Below are 18,430 nucleotides of genomic sequence, written 5' to 3' on the forward strand. Positions count from 1 at the left end.
GGGCAGCTGTGCTTTTGTCCACAGCTTTCCACACTGGTCTATAGATTAGTTCAGCTGCGTCTCTTTTACTGGTGACATGTCCAGCCAACCAAGCCAAGCAGTTCATTCTCTGCAGCCGTGGTGTCACCTTCCTTGCAGCAATTTGCTTTGTAATGGTGCTTTTGGTGAGTCCTGCTCTGGTAGGGCTATTATGGTAGTTCTTCCTGTGTTGTCTGAGATCATAGAATCATGGAATGGTTTGGGTTGGAAGGGACCTTAAATATCATCCAGTCTCAACCTCCTGCCATGGGCAGGGACACCTTCCACTAGACCAGGTTGCTCAGAGCCCTGTCTAACCTGGCCTTGAATACTTCCAGAAATGGGATTTTTGATAATAAAGATTGTTGTATGGGTTGCTGGTGGGGAAGAGGATCTGCTATGTGCTCAGATATTTAAGAACTGTATTACCATTTTCCTACTCTCTCACAGGTGCTTTAGGAACCCTGGTGTCATTGCCTTGCTTTGTGCCACCTGTAAAGTGCTACAATTATAGTGAAATGAATAACTTGCTTATGCCAGATAAACACCTAAATTCTTCTGAAAATATCTGTGAAATGACTTCCTTAAGATGGATTAGGCACTTGGAGGTATCTGTACATAGAAGTACTGCTCACCTACCTTGTAGCTCTGGTCCCAGATAATTCTGCAATCTGGGACATAGTGTATTTCAAGCTGTGGGTTGTGATTGGACAACTGAGTCCAGATAATGGGTTGGCTGTGTGAAGGGACCATTAAAAGGCAGTGGGACAAATGAGAGAAGGTGACCATTCAGGACATGCTCCATGCCTAGCCAAGGTAACAGGCTGGAAAGGTTTGCCACCACTGCCTGAATTGATCGTCACAGCATGTTTAGCTTTCTGCAGTTTTAAGTATTTCCTGTCTCCAATGCACTTTATAAAGATCATTTTCTAAGTTTCTCTTGCTTTTGCAGAATATAGTCTGGAGAACTGGCCTAGAGAGAGAATGAAGAAGAAAGTACTTTAATAAGAGATCCTGCTCTGTAATGATGAGTCCACCTACAGACTGCTTTTTAAGTGCTGCCCAGGAAATCAACTTTATGTAGTTGCTAAGGTTGCTTGACCAGTAACTTATTGATATGAAAAATCTCTCAGTAAACAGACTGACATCTCAAAAATAATTTTCTAACTTTTTTTTTCCCTAAGTTGTGCTCATCTGCATTTCAATGTCAACTGTTTGGATTCTCTCCCTCTTCTGAATCTATTGGAGAAATCTAAAGCATCACAATGAATGTTTAGATGATTAACCATCCTTGTGATTATGCAGCTAAAAATCTTGTGGACAGAGTTTTTCTCCCTGTAGTGTCAGTTTTGGCTCCCAGAGCCATATGGAGGCTCTGTGGTCCTCTGCAGACTGAACATAGCACCGTCTGTGTGTCAAAAGCAGTGTCCCTGTCATGTTCCTGTCTCTGCTGGGGACTGACAATGTTCACATGGCCTCTCTGGAGCCCACAAGCCATCTGCAAAGACATTCCTGGAATTGTAAAAGCCCAAGGTTCTCGAGCTGTTGGGATCCCGTAGCACAACTGAGTTTACGCTCCACTAAGCTGCTCACAAGGATGTAATTATTATAGTCCTTATCCCCATGGCTGTGCAGTGATGTTGTTAACATGGAACAATGATTTAATTATGAAAAAAATTCTGATAATTATTCACCAAGATGCTGACGATACCCAATGCACAGATGAAGTGTGGTAAGGAGAAAGTGGCTGTACTTCACCAGAGTGAATCTTCTTGGTGGCAAATTCCACATCAATGTGAAGTCAGAAGGAAAAAAAGTAGTGCAAGAAAGAAAAAAGTTACCATATTTTCAGTAATTTTTGAAACCACCATCCTAATTCCAGGCTTGTGTCTGTCTTGTATGATAGATCTCATAGTGTCTCAAGACATAGTAAAAGCATAATATTTCTCTTTTACTATTCTGCTTCAAGGAAAAAAGACAAATTATGCCTTGTGAAGAATCCATTTGCTATAAAGTGTAAAAATGCTTTAATATTAATATTTTATAATAAAATTCATGACATATTTATAAACACTCTATCAAGCATTTACAACTGAACCACAGCTGGGAGCTTGGACCGGAGTAAATAAGCAAGGACACAGCTAGTATGAAATATACAGCTCAATTTTTATAATTGTGTGTGCTTTATTTTTTACACAAATGGAATGGATGCACAGAGTATTTACACATAACAGGAGTGTAAGCTGGACAGGGTGTTTTGTAAACTCCAGTTCAGATTCTGAGTACCCCACGCTACAGCTAGACTGAGAAACATCCTGCTAAAGAGATGCACGCCGGCCAGTGTGTCAGATAGAGCAGCTTGGTGAGTACAGGCTGCTACACTCAGAAATTCAAACTGGTCAATTCAAATTTAGGAGCACAAATCCAGAAATTAAAAGGTTGCTATCCCACTAAGAGCCAACAGTGTTGCCTTTTTTCCTTTCTTTGTTTTTTTTTTTCCTTTTTTTAATGCTTTTTTTCCCCCAAAAAAATCTTGCCTGGGATGCTGGCTACCACTCATGCCCAGAAACACTGTTACATCAGGGAAAGTTGCCTGGGCCACAGGTCAGGGCCATAAGCTGCTAATGTGGTATGAGAGATGATGGATCATCTCTCATGCTCTTCACCTTAAAGACAGAGTCTCAAAAGGGCCAGTGAGGTGGTGGTTCCTATTGCTCTTGGTAAGATGTCAGTGGGGCTGCAGCATTCTGCAAATCCTTCTGCATGGGCTGTCTTTTTGTTCAGCAATATCACAGCACCTACCTCAAAAGGATCTTGGTCCATGACTTGGCCCTTTGGGTGCTACAGTAAAATAAGTAGTAAATAATGAAGAAAGTGATGAGCTGCTGTTTAATCAGGTGGCCTTGGTGTTTTACTGTAATGCTAAAAAAATCAGTGTAATGAGGAGGATGGGTGTTTAACTTCAGATGGTATAAATGGGATGGACTCCACTGAAATTAGAGGATGCAGGCTAGCTATATCCTGTATAGATTTTAGATATTATTTGCTGCTAGCTTTGATGTTGATTTGTGCCCTAAAATGGGAGCCTTTTTTTTTAATATAATGATGACTTAATTTTTATTTCTGAACTAATTGACAAGATGTCTGATTTTTAATGGAATAGGAAAAAAAGTTTATTCCACCAAGGCATTGGCTTGAGCACTTGAATGCAGTACATAGAGAACTGCATACATAACATGGCAGACAAAATGTTCAAGAGAGAAAATACTGAGATTAAAAGCTGTGAAGGATAAAAGACCACTTTCTGTGAAAATGGCAGATATTATGGCTTTAAAACTGCAGCTGAAAAAGAAGCTTGAGAATTTTTTCATGAACACTATTTTTCCTACAAATATCCTCATGTGTTGTCACTCACTGAACCCTCTGTTCAGGAATACAATTTGAAGAAAAAAATAAGAAAAGAAAAAAAATTAATAAAATTTGACTGAGCAAGTAACAGTGAAGGAGTAATACCAAAAATTTCTCTGTAGAAAATTAATGTAAATAGGTAGGGGAATGTTGTATACCTAGGACACTGTTGCTGGCTCCTAGTGGTTATTAGCTCAGGTTCCACACTACTCTCCAGGATGAGGATTTGACATTTCAGTGCAATGGAGAGATTTTTATCCTTGATTTTCACAGAGTGGTTCCTAGGATCCTATCCACACCAGAGCATCAAACCATGCTAGCTACAAACACAATTACATCACAGAATATTGATCTAGAAACACCCTTAACTACCAAAGAAATTACAAAGCGCTAGCATGGAAAGGGCACCTCTGTAGGAAGTGGGATTAAGCAAGAAAGAGGCTCTTTCACTGGTTGATGCTCAGCCCCTAAGACCAGTGAAGAGTGCTGTTTCACTGAGCCCTGTTAGCAAGCTCTCAACGAGTCAGTGCATGGAAGATTTTTTTTTGTGTGTGTGGCAAGGAAAAATAATTAGGTTGTAATATTGCACATCTGCAAAAAGCTAGCAAGATGTCATCATGATCATTCATGGGTGGACAAAAAGCTGTGGTAATTTTGATTCTGCTTGGACCCTATGGTGCTACACACTGTGCCAGAACATGAGATATAGCACCAGGGGTGTGATCTGGCACTTTTCCTAAAGGGTCCAGCATTTGCATTTGTCTCATGTTTAGATGCTCCTAAGTCTTTTACATGGACAGAAAGGGAATCTGATTATGCTAAGCTGTGTTAGCACCAATATGGACTCAGGTGCCAGTTGCTATGGGTTGTGAGTTTGGACTTTTTTTTTTTTTTTGCACCAGATGTAATTTTGCATGAGTCTTATGTTTCTCTTCCTCCTCCCACTACCACCCAGTATGATCTGAACAGCTGCAATGCAAAAATGGACTGCAGCTCTGCGGATGCTGAAACATGAAACGCAAAACATTAACGCACAGAACAAATGGGAGTACAAGTCCTAAGGGAAATAAGACCTCTCACTGCTTCTTGTGATGATTTGTTTTTAAATATACGTTTTATTTAAAAAAAAAAAAAAAGTGCAATGTCAACTCTAAATTGGAAGCACGAACAACAGACAGGGAAAAATAAATAATGTTACTACAGTAACCAAGGACTGATGGAAAAATTGATTGTACTCAGCCGTAGTGTTACTGTTCACCTTAAAGCACAGCACATGACAAAGCAAAACAGTTACTAGTAGGATAGTACCATAAAAGGCTGCATGCTGAACTAAGAAACAAAGAAGCAAATGTGATTGATTGCTTAAAACAGAGCTGAAAATTAGAATGAAGTTCCTGCTTTAGGATACTTGGTTTTTCAGGTCTGGTGGGCTATTTCCCAACCTGGGGCAATAGTATTTTGCCAGCATGGAAAAATTCATGGCTTCCAAAGATCTGGGGTCACTCTGTGGATTTTTGCAGAATTATCCAAAATCAAAGCATTCATTAATTTATATTTTGTTTAAAAAAAAATAAATAAATGTTTCTAGCCCTTCTGATTACAAAGCTCTTCTGGAGACTTAACTGAAACCCTTGTTTAGAAATCTGCGCTGACCAGGCAAGAAAAATAGTAGTTAAAGAAGTGTGAACTTCTCAAAGTTACCATAGTTGGGCAGTAAGCTTAGGAGGCCCCCTCAGGGCCACTAAAATGCCCATATTTTTAACCCTGTCACTGCTGGTGGCTTTTGCAAACATCCAGCTCATCACGCTGTCTGCGGAAGTTGGCTGGGTATACCTGTCAGCTCGACAGGGTGTAGAAATGTAAGCTTCAAATAGACAAGTAACAGAGGAGTCTATTTAGCATTTGCCCTTAAAACATCCTTAAGCGTTAGGGTTACAGCCACCAGCTATAGGCATTGCACTCCTGCAGTGCAGCAGGCAGGAGTGTGGGTTTTACAGAGAACATGGTCCAGCAGCAGCAAAGGCAATTCAGTTTACTGTCATAGCATTTTTGCAGTTGTCCCCTTGTGAGTCAGAGTGAAGAATGGCATCAGTATACAAAGGAAGGGCAGTGCGAAACAAGAAAGAAATATCTCCTTCTCCCTTTCCATGCACCCCAAACTGCAATTCCACAGACTTTCCCCAAATCCCTCACAAACGTCCATTGCCTCAGTTTTCGCTTTTAAGACCCTTGTTGACTGTGAAATGAATGAAGATATAGGTTAGTTGGTGACCTGCCTGCAAATAGAGGAAAGATCAAATACTTTTGTTATTTCCTTGAAAGAAACAGGAAGAATCATAAAACATTTGGGGGCGAAGGGTGCCTCCCTCCCAAGAGAGACATTATTAACCGAATTTAAGCATTGATATTTTGCTTCTGAATAGTTGTCTATTTCCATTTAAAGATGCATTATCCTTTTGTGTTCAGAAAAGTCCTACAGGGCAGTCAGTTAAAGAGATCTTTCCACAGGAGTTCATCATGATTAAATAGAGGCAAGGAAGAGGATTAAATTGAAGGAAAAACAAAATAAGTACTACAATTTAAGGAATTATCTTGCTCATAATTAATAATAGAGAATCTGTTACGGAAAAGGGATAATGCAACTTGATGGTCCTCTTTACATTTTACAGTCGTACAAGGGTGTAAATATTTAATCTTTCAATTAATTAATCTTTACAAAATATCTTCACAAAAACATTTTTACCTATAGAAATTAGTTTCTATACATCAATATATTTTTATTTTTATAAATTATTCCATCTTTAAGTGCCTTCTATCAATATAAATGATAAAATAGACAATCAAAAATTTTAAAGCTTTTCCCAGTTGTATCCCTCCTTGTCAACATAGGTGCTGTGAATCCTCATACGTGTGTGTCCGCATGGGAATGTATTTGTGTGCACGTGTGTGTGATGTGAAATGCTTCCATCCTCTCCCACACCCAAACACCATTAAAATAAACCATATTGTTATTAGTTCCTGATGTAATAGTGTTTTCAAAGGGGAAAAAAGAAATGCTTGACTTGGTTTCAGAAATCAAAAGATGTGCATAGTTACCAAAGTCGAGGTGTACCAACTACAAATATGCAATGACAAGCTTAGAATAGGACCCACCTCCCAGTCAAGTCACAGAGAGTCCTAACAGTGACCTCAGTAAGAAGTGGACCAAGTACTCTGAGCTTGATTTTGCAAGGTGCGTGTGGCCCTGATCTAGCAAAATGCTTAAGCCTGTGCTTAACTTTGAGCACATGAATAGTCCTACTGGAATTGATGGAACTGAACAGAGAGGGAAGGATTGCAAGTGCTTCCAAGTCAATAGGCTACTCATGTGTAGGAATTGGGGTTAAGTGCTGAGCGCCTTGCAGGATCAAGCCCTATATGAGGTTCAAGAGCTGGGAACTTCTCTTTAAAGCAATCAAAACACTGAGCTCAGCCATCAAAATCGATCAAAATGTCCGCATGGGCACAGGAGGTGGCTAGCTCCCCTTGACAGAGGGTCTCTGTGTCAAAAGTTTATACCTACAACTGGTGCTCTGAGCACACAACAGATTTGCTTTATATGGTAGAAGTCTTTTTGTTCCTACCCTTTGACCCATCAGTGTCCTTCATGGCTTCAAACACTTTGTGTTGTACATTCATCAAAATTCACATTGACTGCAAAGAACATAAATGCAACAAAAACAGGAAAGCCTCCAAATAGTATATTATAGTTTTCTTCTAAATATTCTCCCGTCGTAATCAGAGGTGCAGTGGCTAATTTATAATTTTTCCTTTGAAGGAATCCAGATGAAAGGCCCAGATTGTTCTTCAATTACAAGTTTGCATTGATTATATATATCTTCTAAGCTATCTCCTTGGACAATAGCTGCAGTAGAGAAAACATATCAATACTTCTTTTAATTGATAGATACAGCATCCAGTGTCAGCAGATTTTCAGCATACTCATAGATACCGACAGAATGAGAAGGAATACTGGCATACTGTGATGTTGATTATGGAAAAGTCATACCCCTGCAAACAGCAACTAAGTTCAAACCAATTTGTCTGACCTGATTATAATAAATTCACTCTTGGCTGCAAAAGTTAACTAGATCAGGCCCAAATTGACAGAAGGTGAAGCATCTTCAACACAAAACACAGTGGTTTTCTCCATAACTCTGTGTACCCCCAGCAGAAATCTGGAACTGCAGTTCAGATTATGTACACTGTCAGCACGTGGAGGGACAACTGAGGGCTTCTAATGGTTATCCACAAATACCAGTCCCTGAGAAGGAGCTTTTTAAACCTGCCCAAAGGAAATGCAGGTCTTAAAAGAGCAGGTCCTAAATCTTGCTTTTTTTCAGGTCAGGGAGAAGGTGCCCTTCTCTTTCCCTCCTATGGTCCATAGCTTGAGCTCTTCTCTTAAACTAGTGAGGATTTCTCTGGTCTGTACAAATGCAATTATGCAACATTTTTTCTGACTTCATTAAAAGCAGTTTTGTGTCAGGGATGGAATCAAATTCATAGAATCATAGAATTGTGAAAGTTGGAAAAGACATTTAAGATCATTGAACACAACTGTCAACCTAGCAACCCACCACGATGTTCACCATTAAACCATGTCCTCAAGTGCCATAGTCACATGTTTTTTGAACACCAGGGATGGTGACTCCATCACTTCCTGGACAGTCCTTTCCAATATTTTACAACCTTTCCTGTGAATTTTTTTTTTTCTAATAGGTAATCTAACCCTCCTCTGGTACAACTTGAGGCCATTTCCTCATCCTTGTCACTTGTTATCCGGGAGAAGAGGCTGATGCCCTGGCTACAACCTTCTTTCAGGTAGTTGTAGAGAGTGAGAAGGTCCCCCACGAGCCTCCTTTTTCTCTAGGCTAAACACCCCCAGCTCCCTCAGCCACTCTTCATCAGACTTGTGCTCCAGACCCTTCACCAGCTCCATTGCCTTCTTTGGACATGCTCCAGCACCTCAATGTCTTTCTTGCAGTGAGGGACCCCAAACTGAACACAGGATTCAAGGTGCGGCCTCACCAGTGCCCAGTATAGGGGAATGATGACTGCCCTGGTCCTGCTGGCCACATTATTGCTGGTACAGCCCTTGGCCATCTTGGCCACCTGGGCACACTGCTGACTCAGTCTCAAAGGACTCCTTGGTCCTTTTCTTCTGGGCAGCTTTCCAGAAACTCTGCCCCAAGCCTGTAGTGAGGCATGGGGCTGTTGTGACCCAAGTGCAGGACATGGCATTTCACCTTCTCAAACATCGTACAATTGGCCTTGGCATAGATATTCCTCCAGGACATCAAACTTTTGAGAAGTTGAGTGCCTCAACTGCTCTGGAATTTCAAGGAAACAATAATCTCAAAACAGAAGTCCTTACTCTGGGCACACTACACTGATAGATACTCCAGGCCAGAGACAGATCTGATCAAGTTGTTTTGCAATAAAAGACTATATCTTGGGAAAAAAATGGTATTAATAAAAACATACCTGTGAAATATTCTCCAAATTCTTGTTCTAATTTAATTGCTCGATCATAGGTTTTCTTCGCTTGCTCCTCTGTAAGACGTTTATTCATTTCCCTAGAAACACAAAGGAAGTAATAAAAAAATTTGGATTCTTGCTAGAACAGCTTTCCAAAAGACAAGTTCAACTGAATCACAGATGGATTGAGATTGATACAAGAATCAACCAGTAAAATTCTTCCATCAGTTCAGGGACAGTTTCGTATTTTCAATTTAATTTCATTCTTATGTAGCACAAAACTATTTTTTCAGATTACTTTCCATTTCATATTTCTCCAGTAAATTTTTGTCTCGGGTTCAATACTTTACATTGCCAAACGAAATATAAGGCCTGAATCTGGTAGCCACTAACTGAAATAGACTTCAGACATCAGGAACCTATAAGTAAGTTTGGTATCCAGCACATCCTATAGTTTGAGCACTCAGTACTCCTGCCTCCAGAGCTGAAGCTCCTTCAGAAACTTCTCTATCTCCCACAACCAGCTGGCTGCCACAGCTGAATAATGTTGTACAGACTGCTTATTGGGTACCAATAATGTAAAAACATAAACAGCCAGTTACATTCTGATTTTCTTAGTGTTTTGTTATATGTTGGAGCATTTCTGTTTCAACAGAAGCATTATTTAATAACTTTAAGAAGTTAGTTGTCTTGCCTGAGCACGCTAAGCTTTTAATACCACTGTATACTTTCAATGATCAAGCTTGTACTTATTCACAGCCTTACATTCATATGCCTGCAGATGTCCAAATTAATTGTCAATAATAAATAGAGTTTGCCCATTCTAGCATTTTGTCACAGCATGGATTAATTTTTCTTAAAATGTGATGAAAATTTTCTGAGGCAACTAGGAAAGCAAGAGAAGGGAGCACCTTGTGTTCTACATAAGTCTGACTTAATGCCTTGCACTGAATCATATGATTATGTGGTAATGGACTGCATACAATATGACATGGGTGATGTACGTAGGAAATTATGTGCATTACGGTGCATAAAAAAAAATGATCTATGAAGGGTACAACAGTACGAACTTGCTACAACTGACTCTCACCCGGCTTCCGAAAAACACCCTGGCAGATGTCTAGGATGCAAAAATGTGTTTCTAGAAATGGCTTATTGCTGCCTACCTATATAACTAAGCATATATAGCTGGGAACACTGCTTAGAACAATCTCTCTGGAAGTACTAAGGCAATGGAGAAAGCAGGTTTATAAAATGAAGGTAAGAAAGATTTCTTAAAAAATATATGACAGTAATTTTAGGTTATATAGATAGGTTTAGCATTTGCCAACATGTGTGTTGTCCTGCTAAATTTGTAATACTACTTATTCTATTGAGTGGAAAGACTGCTATCTAATTGAGGTCAGGCAGACTTATCAGCTACACCTACTCGAACATCTCTTTAGGTGACTGAACCAAAACTCTGTCTTGAAGTGGGACATTCCATTGCAAATTCTTAGCCAAACTTAACATTTTCATCTTAATGAAATTTTCAGACAATATTGTAGTGCTAACAACCTCCTCCTTCCAGATCTATTTCTGGTAAATTTTTGAGAAGTCTTCCTCAGGATCTTTGAATTAGCAGAAGAGTTAATACAAATAAAAATACAAACAAATGCTTATAATAGGAATTATTTTGAAATAGGTACAAATTTGCCTTACACATTCAGGTTATAGATTTGCCTGGGGTATAAAACTGCACTAGTTGTATTCATGCCTCTGCCTGTCCTGTGCCTTCAGGAGAGAGGATGGAGAAAAGGGAGGACCCTGATAACTATTTTTCATGATGAATTAAAAGTGCTGTCATACTGTAGTTCCTTTTATTTCTTTTTATTTCCTAGTCAAGGACCTGCACAGCTCGTGAATTCAAAATAATCCTCCAGGCATATTTTCCATGGTTTTCCTCTTCTCCCAGTGAAGAGCTCACCCAGGCAGGCTTTTTCTTGCTTCTATTTCTCATCCCCCTGATCTCAACACTGTCCTACTTCCTCTAGAGAGAGAGCCTGATTGAAGGGTACCAGCAAGGATGCCTTTGGGAGTAAACCAGGTGGAATTGTGTAGGGGTGGGGAGAGAGGAAGGGAGGAAGGAAGGGAGGAAGGGAGGTAGGAAGGGGTGATGGAGCAGTTTTTTTACAGCAATGGCCATGTGTTCTGATTGCTTTTACATCCAATAGCCCCTTATAGTCTTCCATCATTGTGATTGTAAGTGTTAGCAGGGTATTTCCAGAAAACCTGCAATAACCAAATTTCAAGTGAAGGAGCAAGCTTAATTTATGTTCCCTTCACTCTTCTTACTTCCTCTGTCAGATGGATGCAAAAGAGCATATGCATAAAATGAGAGTTAGACTACAAATTTATGTGATAATTTTGCTGAAAGAATAAACCTTTTCTTATTGTTTCTCTGCATCTTGTGATTAGAAATTTTTTGTCCTTTATGTTTTGACTTTGCTACTACAGTAACTTTCAACTTATTTGTATGAACAGGAAAAGACCTACAAGACCATCAAGTCCAACCTTTGATTTATCAACACCTTGTCAACTAGACCATAGCACTAAGTGCCACATCCAGTTGTTTCTTGAACAACACACTTGTTTTATTGCCTATTGCTTTGGTTCAACAACAGGATAACTGTCATAATATTTTGTGTCTTCATAACACCATTCAGTCAATCTGTTCAAGGATTTGCTGTTTTAACATTAAATCGATGAAGCCTTTACGTTATTGCCACTTTTCTGGTTCTGCCTGATGTATTTTTCAGAGTAAGGGCCACTTTTATTTACTTTTTTTTTTAATCTTTCCAGAGGCAGTGCCAGAATTAAAAAAATAATGGAAATGTTTTATGCAAAAACTGTACATTAAGATCTATGTTAAACAACCAATGTAGAAGGTAGGCTATCAGACAACCCTTCTTCCGTATAGTATAAAAATCAGAATACAATTGAATTGCAGGGCTCGAAGAAATGTCAGGAAGTCATCCAGTCTAAGATGGCTTTTGGTCAGAATGGGGCTACGTAAGTACCACATACTGTGCATCATTCCCTGTAATGTGACTGGACATTCAACAACCTCATTGCCAAAAGGCAGGGCCAGGGAGAATGCACATTCATGGGATGGGTTCTTTTGGAATTCTCCAGCTCTGTGACCAATGTCTGTGGGTACAGAGTTACAGGAGGGTGGGTGCCTTCATTTTACCTGTGAAACACATACATATGGCATTACTTGGCCTTTGCAGAGCCTTGGGTGAGGGGAAGGCACAGAGGTCAAAATTTCATTCCTATCACAGCAAAGTAAGCCGATAGCTCTTGCATTACCTTGAGTGTACATGGAAAAAAACTTGATAACAATATATTTTATCCTAAGCTTTAATTGGTATGAGGATCAATTCCATATTTCCTCCTCAGCCTTCTCTGTGTGACACTAGATAATGCTCATTCCTCCTCCACGAGCAGGGTGGAACCAAGAACCAGGCCAGCACTACAGCTGAGGCCTCATCCATCCCCAGTAAAACAAAATAGCTGTCTATTGTGTCATTACACAATACTGACATGAATACAGCCTACAGTGGCGGTTTCCTTTTTTGCAACCGTTAGCCATCCATTCAAATTCCTGTGTAATCCACCCCAACTGCCAGATGCTTTTCTGCAGTGCTATAGCTTAATTATTCCGTTTGTACTCCTGCATTTAATTTTCTCCCCTTTGTGCTGAATTTCATCTTACTGATCTTATATTGAGTTTCAATCTTATCCCCCAAAGTTCATGTCACCTCGGTGAGCCTTGACAGCATGAAGTTGGTGCCTTTTCTTTCATTCTTTTGAGTGTCACATTTGCCCCTCTCCAGTCCCATGGCTCCTTGCCTATCCTCTTACAGGCCTTCAGGCAAATGAAGGGCTTTCATGAAGAAGCACACACCTCAAACCTGGCGCAGGTTTAACCCTCTGGTTTGTGCCCTCGACCAGACTCTACAACCCAGGAGCACCTGAGGCTGGATGGGATAAGCCATGCTACACAAGTCCTTGGTGAACTTGTTGCACAGGTTGGAGCAAGTATACTGAGCACTGGTAGGGAGTGCTTCATGGTCCAGCATGTAAGCCCACATGTCCTAGTCTGAAAGGTTCAAAGGCAGCTCTGGCTTGTTCCTGGAGATACCAGGATACAGTGGATGACAGGCTGTGAGGACAAGTCTACACTGCTTTCCCTCATTATTACTAATTATAGAGAACAGGCAAAATGTAGACTCAAGACCTGTGTGGTACCACTTGAGATTGTACCCTGAAAAATAAAACGCTTGAAGAAGTTTATACTCACATCAGAGGCTCCCATGATTTAGGCTTAATGAAGATAGCGATGGGATAGAGTTGTGCAACTTGTAGTCGTTTGATAGCATTTCCTGACACATCAAGTATACAGTGCTTGCCCTGTTGGAAGCAGATGAGGATGTGTTTATTTTTGCAGAGTTTCCTGTAGATCAGTCAAAAGATAGGAAGCAATTCTGAGACACAGTGCCCTGGAACGGGGCCATTACTGGCGCACCAGGGAAGGGGGAAGCCCAGGGCATGCGCTTTACTACTTTATGTTCTTTCCTTTACTTTGGTGCTAATACAAAATATACACTGATGATATGGAAACAAACTTGGCTTTTATTTTTTCCTGGGAGGAAATTCATAGGGGCAGGAGGATTTTCTTGAGATGAGGAAAATCAATTCATAAAAGTTAATATGATGTCCATGTTCTTACTGGTTAAATAAGTTCTTGTTTATGTCGAAGACTCCCCATGTTACCAGAGACAAATAATGTAATCTTTCTGTGGTTTGTTCTTTTACCTCTATGAAAGTGAGTTAAGTTTATCTACCTGTCTTACAGAAGGAAGAGAAAAGGCTGTTTTGGGGTGTACTTGAGGCACTGTATTAGAACCTTGAATCCATGGAACTACATCCAAGTACAGGAAGTGTCAAGGATGACATAATTCAAAGCAGAGACTCCACTTGTGGAGTCATTATAAAGCCTATAAATATTAGGATGCCATTTTGCAGATATTTTCTGTTTTTGCCAGAGAATCATGTCTGAGACACAATATGGAAACAAATCAGATCATGTTGTATAGGCAATAAAACTAGTGTCAACCTACCCTTTCTGCCACAAATCTCACAGACTGGACACTAGTTCCATATAAATTATCATTGTACTGCCCAGCTTCTATAAATTTGTGCTCTTGGATATCTTTTTCCATTTGTTCTCTTGAAATGACAAAATGATAATCTCTCCCATCCACTTCATAGTCACGCTTTGGCCGTGTGGTATCTGCACGAAACAAAAGATGGAAGATAAAGAAGTCTGCAAAAACATTTAATGCAAAAAATGCAGCAATGAAGGCTTGCTCAGTGGGCAATGCTGGATCTGCTCTAAGGGGAGGCACTCCACATCTGAGAGTAGATTTTGGCTACTACATATTGTTTTCAATGGAGTCATGACAATAAGGCTGTCTTTTTGTAGTAATACCTTCTGATGTTTACCTCCAATCAATACAGGCTAAAATAAAATTAGGGTTTACCAGAATTCCACTTTTTTTCAGCAGGATCACAAAAAACCTTCAAATATAATATGCATTCCAGATTGTAAATCTAATGTTATCATGATGATAAAATGAATTCCAATCTCATCAATTTAGCCTTATTTATAGGCCTGATTCGGTTCTCACCTCTAGCAGTTTTAAGGTAGCCTGTTTGCAGCGACAACAGTTTAAAATGAAGTACAACTGCAATCAGGGCCTGAAATAGATAGCAAGTTCTAATGATCCAAGATATAAATACTCTGTTTAATTTAGGGTCTAACATTGCTTTCAGATTCAACAGTCTAGATCTCACACAATTCACAGATTATTCCATATTTTTATAGGTGGATGCTGTGCAATTGAGCCGAACCATTTTACATTTTACCAGTATTTCAAACATATCTTATTTAAGAAACCATAGATGGATTGATTACTAAACTGAGTTAGTGACTAGAAAGTTCCTCGTTTAAAAAAGTCCTAGAGCTTTTGAGACAATTCTTTTGAGAAATATTTTCCAGACCTTCACAACCTTTGTTAAAATTTTATTTATTTGTTCCTTTCTCCTTTTCTGTGTGATGAAAAAGTGACCTTTGAGAAACTCAACTACATATGGTTTATGCATACTGTTTTCACAGAAATTTACTTAATGTGTGGCACCAAGGGATACAGCTCACTCAGCTGCAGAACTAGGAGTAAAATCATACTTACGTGGTACACATGATCCAAACTTATCAGGGAATTCAGATATCAAATCATCGTTGATCCGATCTTTCATAGGACCCAGAATAATAACCGGCCTGGTGTAATTAACTGAACAACAAAAAGAAAGGCACATTTTGATGATCTTATTCGTAAATAATAAATAAATTTACCTAAATATGCACTAACCATAGTTTTTGTTTTCATATATGAAGTAAAAACTTAGGTGCACATTTTATTGATCAATATTTTATTTATTGACATGAATAAGGAAATGGAATTAGCACCACTGCAGAGCTCTGTGATGATCCATGCACATGGTCAAATGATTATGTAGAAGCATATATATTTGCTATCGCTTAAGGAGGCCACTCCCAAATACTTGCAGATGGACTCTTCCATGAGGCATGGAAAGGTTGTTGTAGCATTTCTTTCTCCTGTAGTTATACGAGTGCATCCCCCATTAAATCAGGTGAGTGCACTCCCAGTTTCAGTTGCCTTCCCATGGGTTCATCTACACTGGGTAGTGGCACATATCACATGAAAAGCAAAATAACAAAGACCTATCATGTAACAATATTTCAGTAAATCTAGAAAATCTGCATCAATATTTTGTAGATTGATTAACGTATGTATTAATAAAGCCCATGAGAGCATACTGGAGACAGTCCTGGGAATGTTAGGAAGTGGGAGCTTTCAAGGAAGATCCTTATATAATTTTTTTCATATGCGATAGGTTGAGTGTCCAAGAAAAAGAAGCCACAGAGAATCTGGGACTGGCACAGCAAGGCTTACTGCTCTGATGGCCCCCAAACTGTGAAATGAAATATATAAGGAACAGTGGTAGAAAAGCAGATGAAACTTACTTTCCTGTCTTGTGACTGGTTCATAAGAAAGGATGCAGTCTTCTTGGCCTCCTGATGAGAAAAGAAAGAGAAGAGATTGAAGCTGACAAGAAACACATGGAGTACTTAAGCTTGATAAAATGCTTCACATAGAGACAGACTGAGACAGACACGTCTCTCTGATAAGCCTTTCACCTGAACCATTCCAAAGCCCATCATAACTTCCAGGTGTAGAGAATGATTTTTCCCTTCCCCTCCCTCCCCTGCCAAGTCTTTCAATGCTGTTTACTGAAATTGGGCTTTTTCAATGATGGGCAAAAAGGCTTTATTTATTGATTTGATAGCAAGGCTGTTTACAATGATAGTGCAGAAATTTAAGATGCAATTCTTTCTCTTGTCTTATTGTTAAGGCCCTAACATGTTGCTGTAGAGCAAATCCAGAGGCTACCTAGATGGAACACTTTTTACCCATATGTATAAACGCAAATACATTTTGGTTGACTGTTCTTCTCTGCATAGCCTCTACAGTCTAGTTCATCCACAGCCTAACATCTAGCTACAAGCAATTTTCTGACCCTTCTCCCTTCCCTGAATACAATTCACAGACTCAAAGAATGGTTGGAGTTGAAATGGACCTCTGGAGATCATCTAGTCCAATCGCCCCTGCTAAAGAAGGTTCAGCTAGAACAGGTTGTACAGGAACATGTCTAGGCAGGTTTTGAATACCTTCAGAGAAGGTCTCACAGCATCATATTTTACACACTTATCCTCCCTCTGCCCCTGTTAGGACAGTGCTGTTTCCTCATGGTGATGTTTAGGGAACTAAAGCAGATAAATTTGCCATGAGGAACAAATGGCATTACATGGGCTACAATTTGGGTGCAGGTGTGCAGTTCCTGAAAGAGAGTGAAGGAGGAGAAGGAGGAGGATTCTTCACCTAATGCATGAATAATTCCTGCACATTTCTTTTTCTGGGTCACTGCCACATACTTGAGGGTTCTGGTAGGTTCTAAATATGATTTAGACTTAGCAAAGTTTAAAACGATGATTTTACTTTTACTCAGTTCAGGGTTTGTCTTGGAGAAGATCCACAGATAGGATTTTGCAACTAATTTAGATACTACAGAAGAAAAAGTATCATAACGGACACCAGTGCTTTGTAAAATAGACAGGGTTGCCCTCATTTCATCTGCTTGTATGCACATGAGCCTGTGTTACATTATTCCTGCCAAACCAAAGTGTGTACATACAGGGGAACAGCACTACCTGATGCCTGATGGAAATATATGTAGGGTCTAGAGGTGGGTACACCTCACATTGAAGTAGTCTGACTGCTGTCTGAGTCGCTATTGAGGCTCCACTAACTATATTAAAAAGCTTTGTGTTGGATGCAATGCCTAGCTCCCAAGAAGATATAAAACTTTTTGTGATTTAATCTTAAGCTGACTCCCACATCATGAGTCTAATATATTGATGGATGTAATTTTTTTGTGATGTATTATGTAGGCAGCTGTGACAAATGTGTAAGAAAGTAAAAGTAAAAATAATGTTGTAATTGAGGACAATAATTGGAAAACGAAAGAAAAAACTGTACTGATGCGTTAGGAGAGAGGGAAAACTGACAGTTGACATAGGACCAACTCCAGCCCAGCAATGGTGCTGAAGTAGCAAAGGAGAGAACATAATTTTTAATAAAAGGAAGAGATCAGACAGCTTTTGAGGAAAAGGTCACATAACATATGAGGAGTGTGAATAATGGATTTTCTTCTCTATTTGCATATGTTTGATATTGTAATCACTTAACTTTGGCTTTTTGTGAAGTTAAAATAATATGATTATTGTTACACCAGTTTTCATGCATCAGATGAATTATTTTCCCTTAAGTTTCTCTGGAAATTTTAGGGGTGATGTAAAAGTCAGGATGTCCCATTCCACTGGAGATTAAATGATTCACTCTCCAGGCTGGATGAGGGTGCTCCTGCGTTGCCTTCCCTCCATCCCACAGGAGCCAAGGCTATATTTTCTGACAGCCTGAGAAAGTCAATCTTGGGGTGGCTGATGAAGCCATTACGGACCAGTCATGTGGAGGGGAGCCTGTTTGTATGAATACAATCCTAAAGTTTAAAAAACTTGTTTCAATGGATACAGATCCACAGCAGGGGTTTTATTTCAGTAACCTGAGGCGTGAGTGCTTGTGTCTGAACTAGTCCTTAGGTACCCTTTGGAGCCAATGGCTACCTACAAATAGGAAAGGGCCTATTCTAAGACATGAGTCATCTGACCTGTTTTAGATGTCTACTTTACGATGAGAGAAAAAGTCAGAAGGGTGTGTTTGTCTCCATTGTCCCATAAAAA

General features: G+C 39.6%; 1 protein-coding gene across 19 annotated transcripts in view; it reads right to left on the reverse strand.

Annotated features, from left to right (window-relative positions):
• Nucleotides 1–2,028: 2,028 nt before the first annotated feature.
• DLG2 (discs large MAGUK scaffold protein 2) overlaps nt 2,029–18,430 on the reverse strand; it is a 1,039,246-nt gene continuing 1,022,844 nt past the window's right edge. For all 19 annotated transcript variants that reach the window (XM_027677513.1, XM_027677512.1, XM_027677530.1 and 16 more), the window contains 6 exons: nt 16,097–16,147; nt 15,240–15,341; nt 14,109–14,281; nt 13,289–13,398; nt 8,950–9,041; nt 2,029–7,330 (listed from right to left, as the gene is read on the reverse strand). In XM_027677513.1, coding sequence (XP_027533314.1) covers nt 7,224–7,330; nt 8,950–9,041; nt 13,289–13,398; nt 14,109–14,281; nt 15,240–15,341; nt 16,097–16,147 — 635 coding nt within the window. In that variant the 3' untranslated portion in view covers nt 2,029–7,223. The remainder of the gene's footprint in view (nt 7,331–8,949; nt 9,042–13,288; nt 13,399–14,108; nt 14,282–15,239; nt 15,342–16,096; nt 16,148–18,430) is intronic.

The sequence above is a fragment of the Neopelma chrysocephalum genome, unplaced genomic scaffold (genome assembly GCF_003984885.1).
Source record: "Neopelma chrysocephalum unplaced genomic scaffold, ASM398488v2 Primary Assembly neopelma1_43, whole genome shotgun sequence".
Lineage (NCBI taxonomy): Eukaryota > Metazoa > Chordata > Aves > Passeriformes > Pipridae > Neopelma > Neopelma chrysocephalum.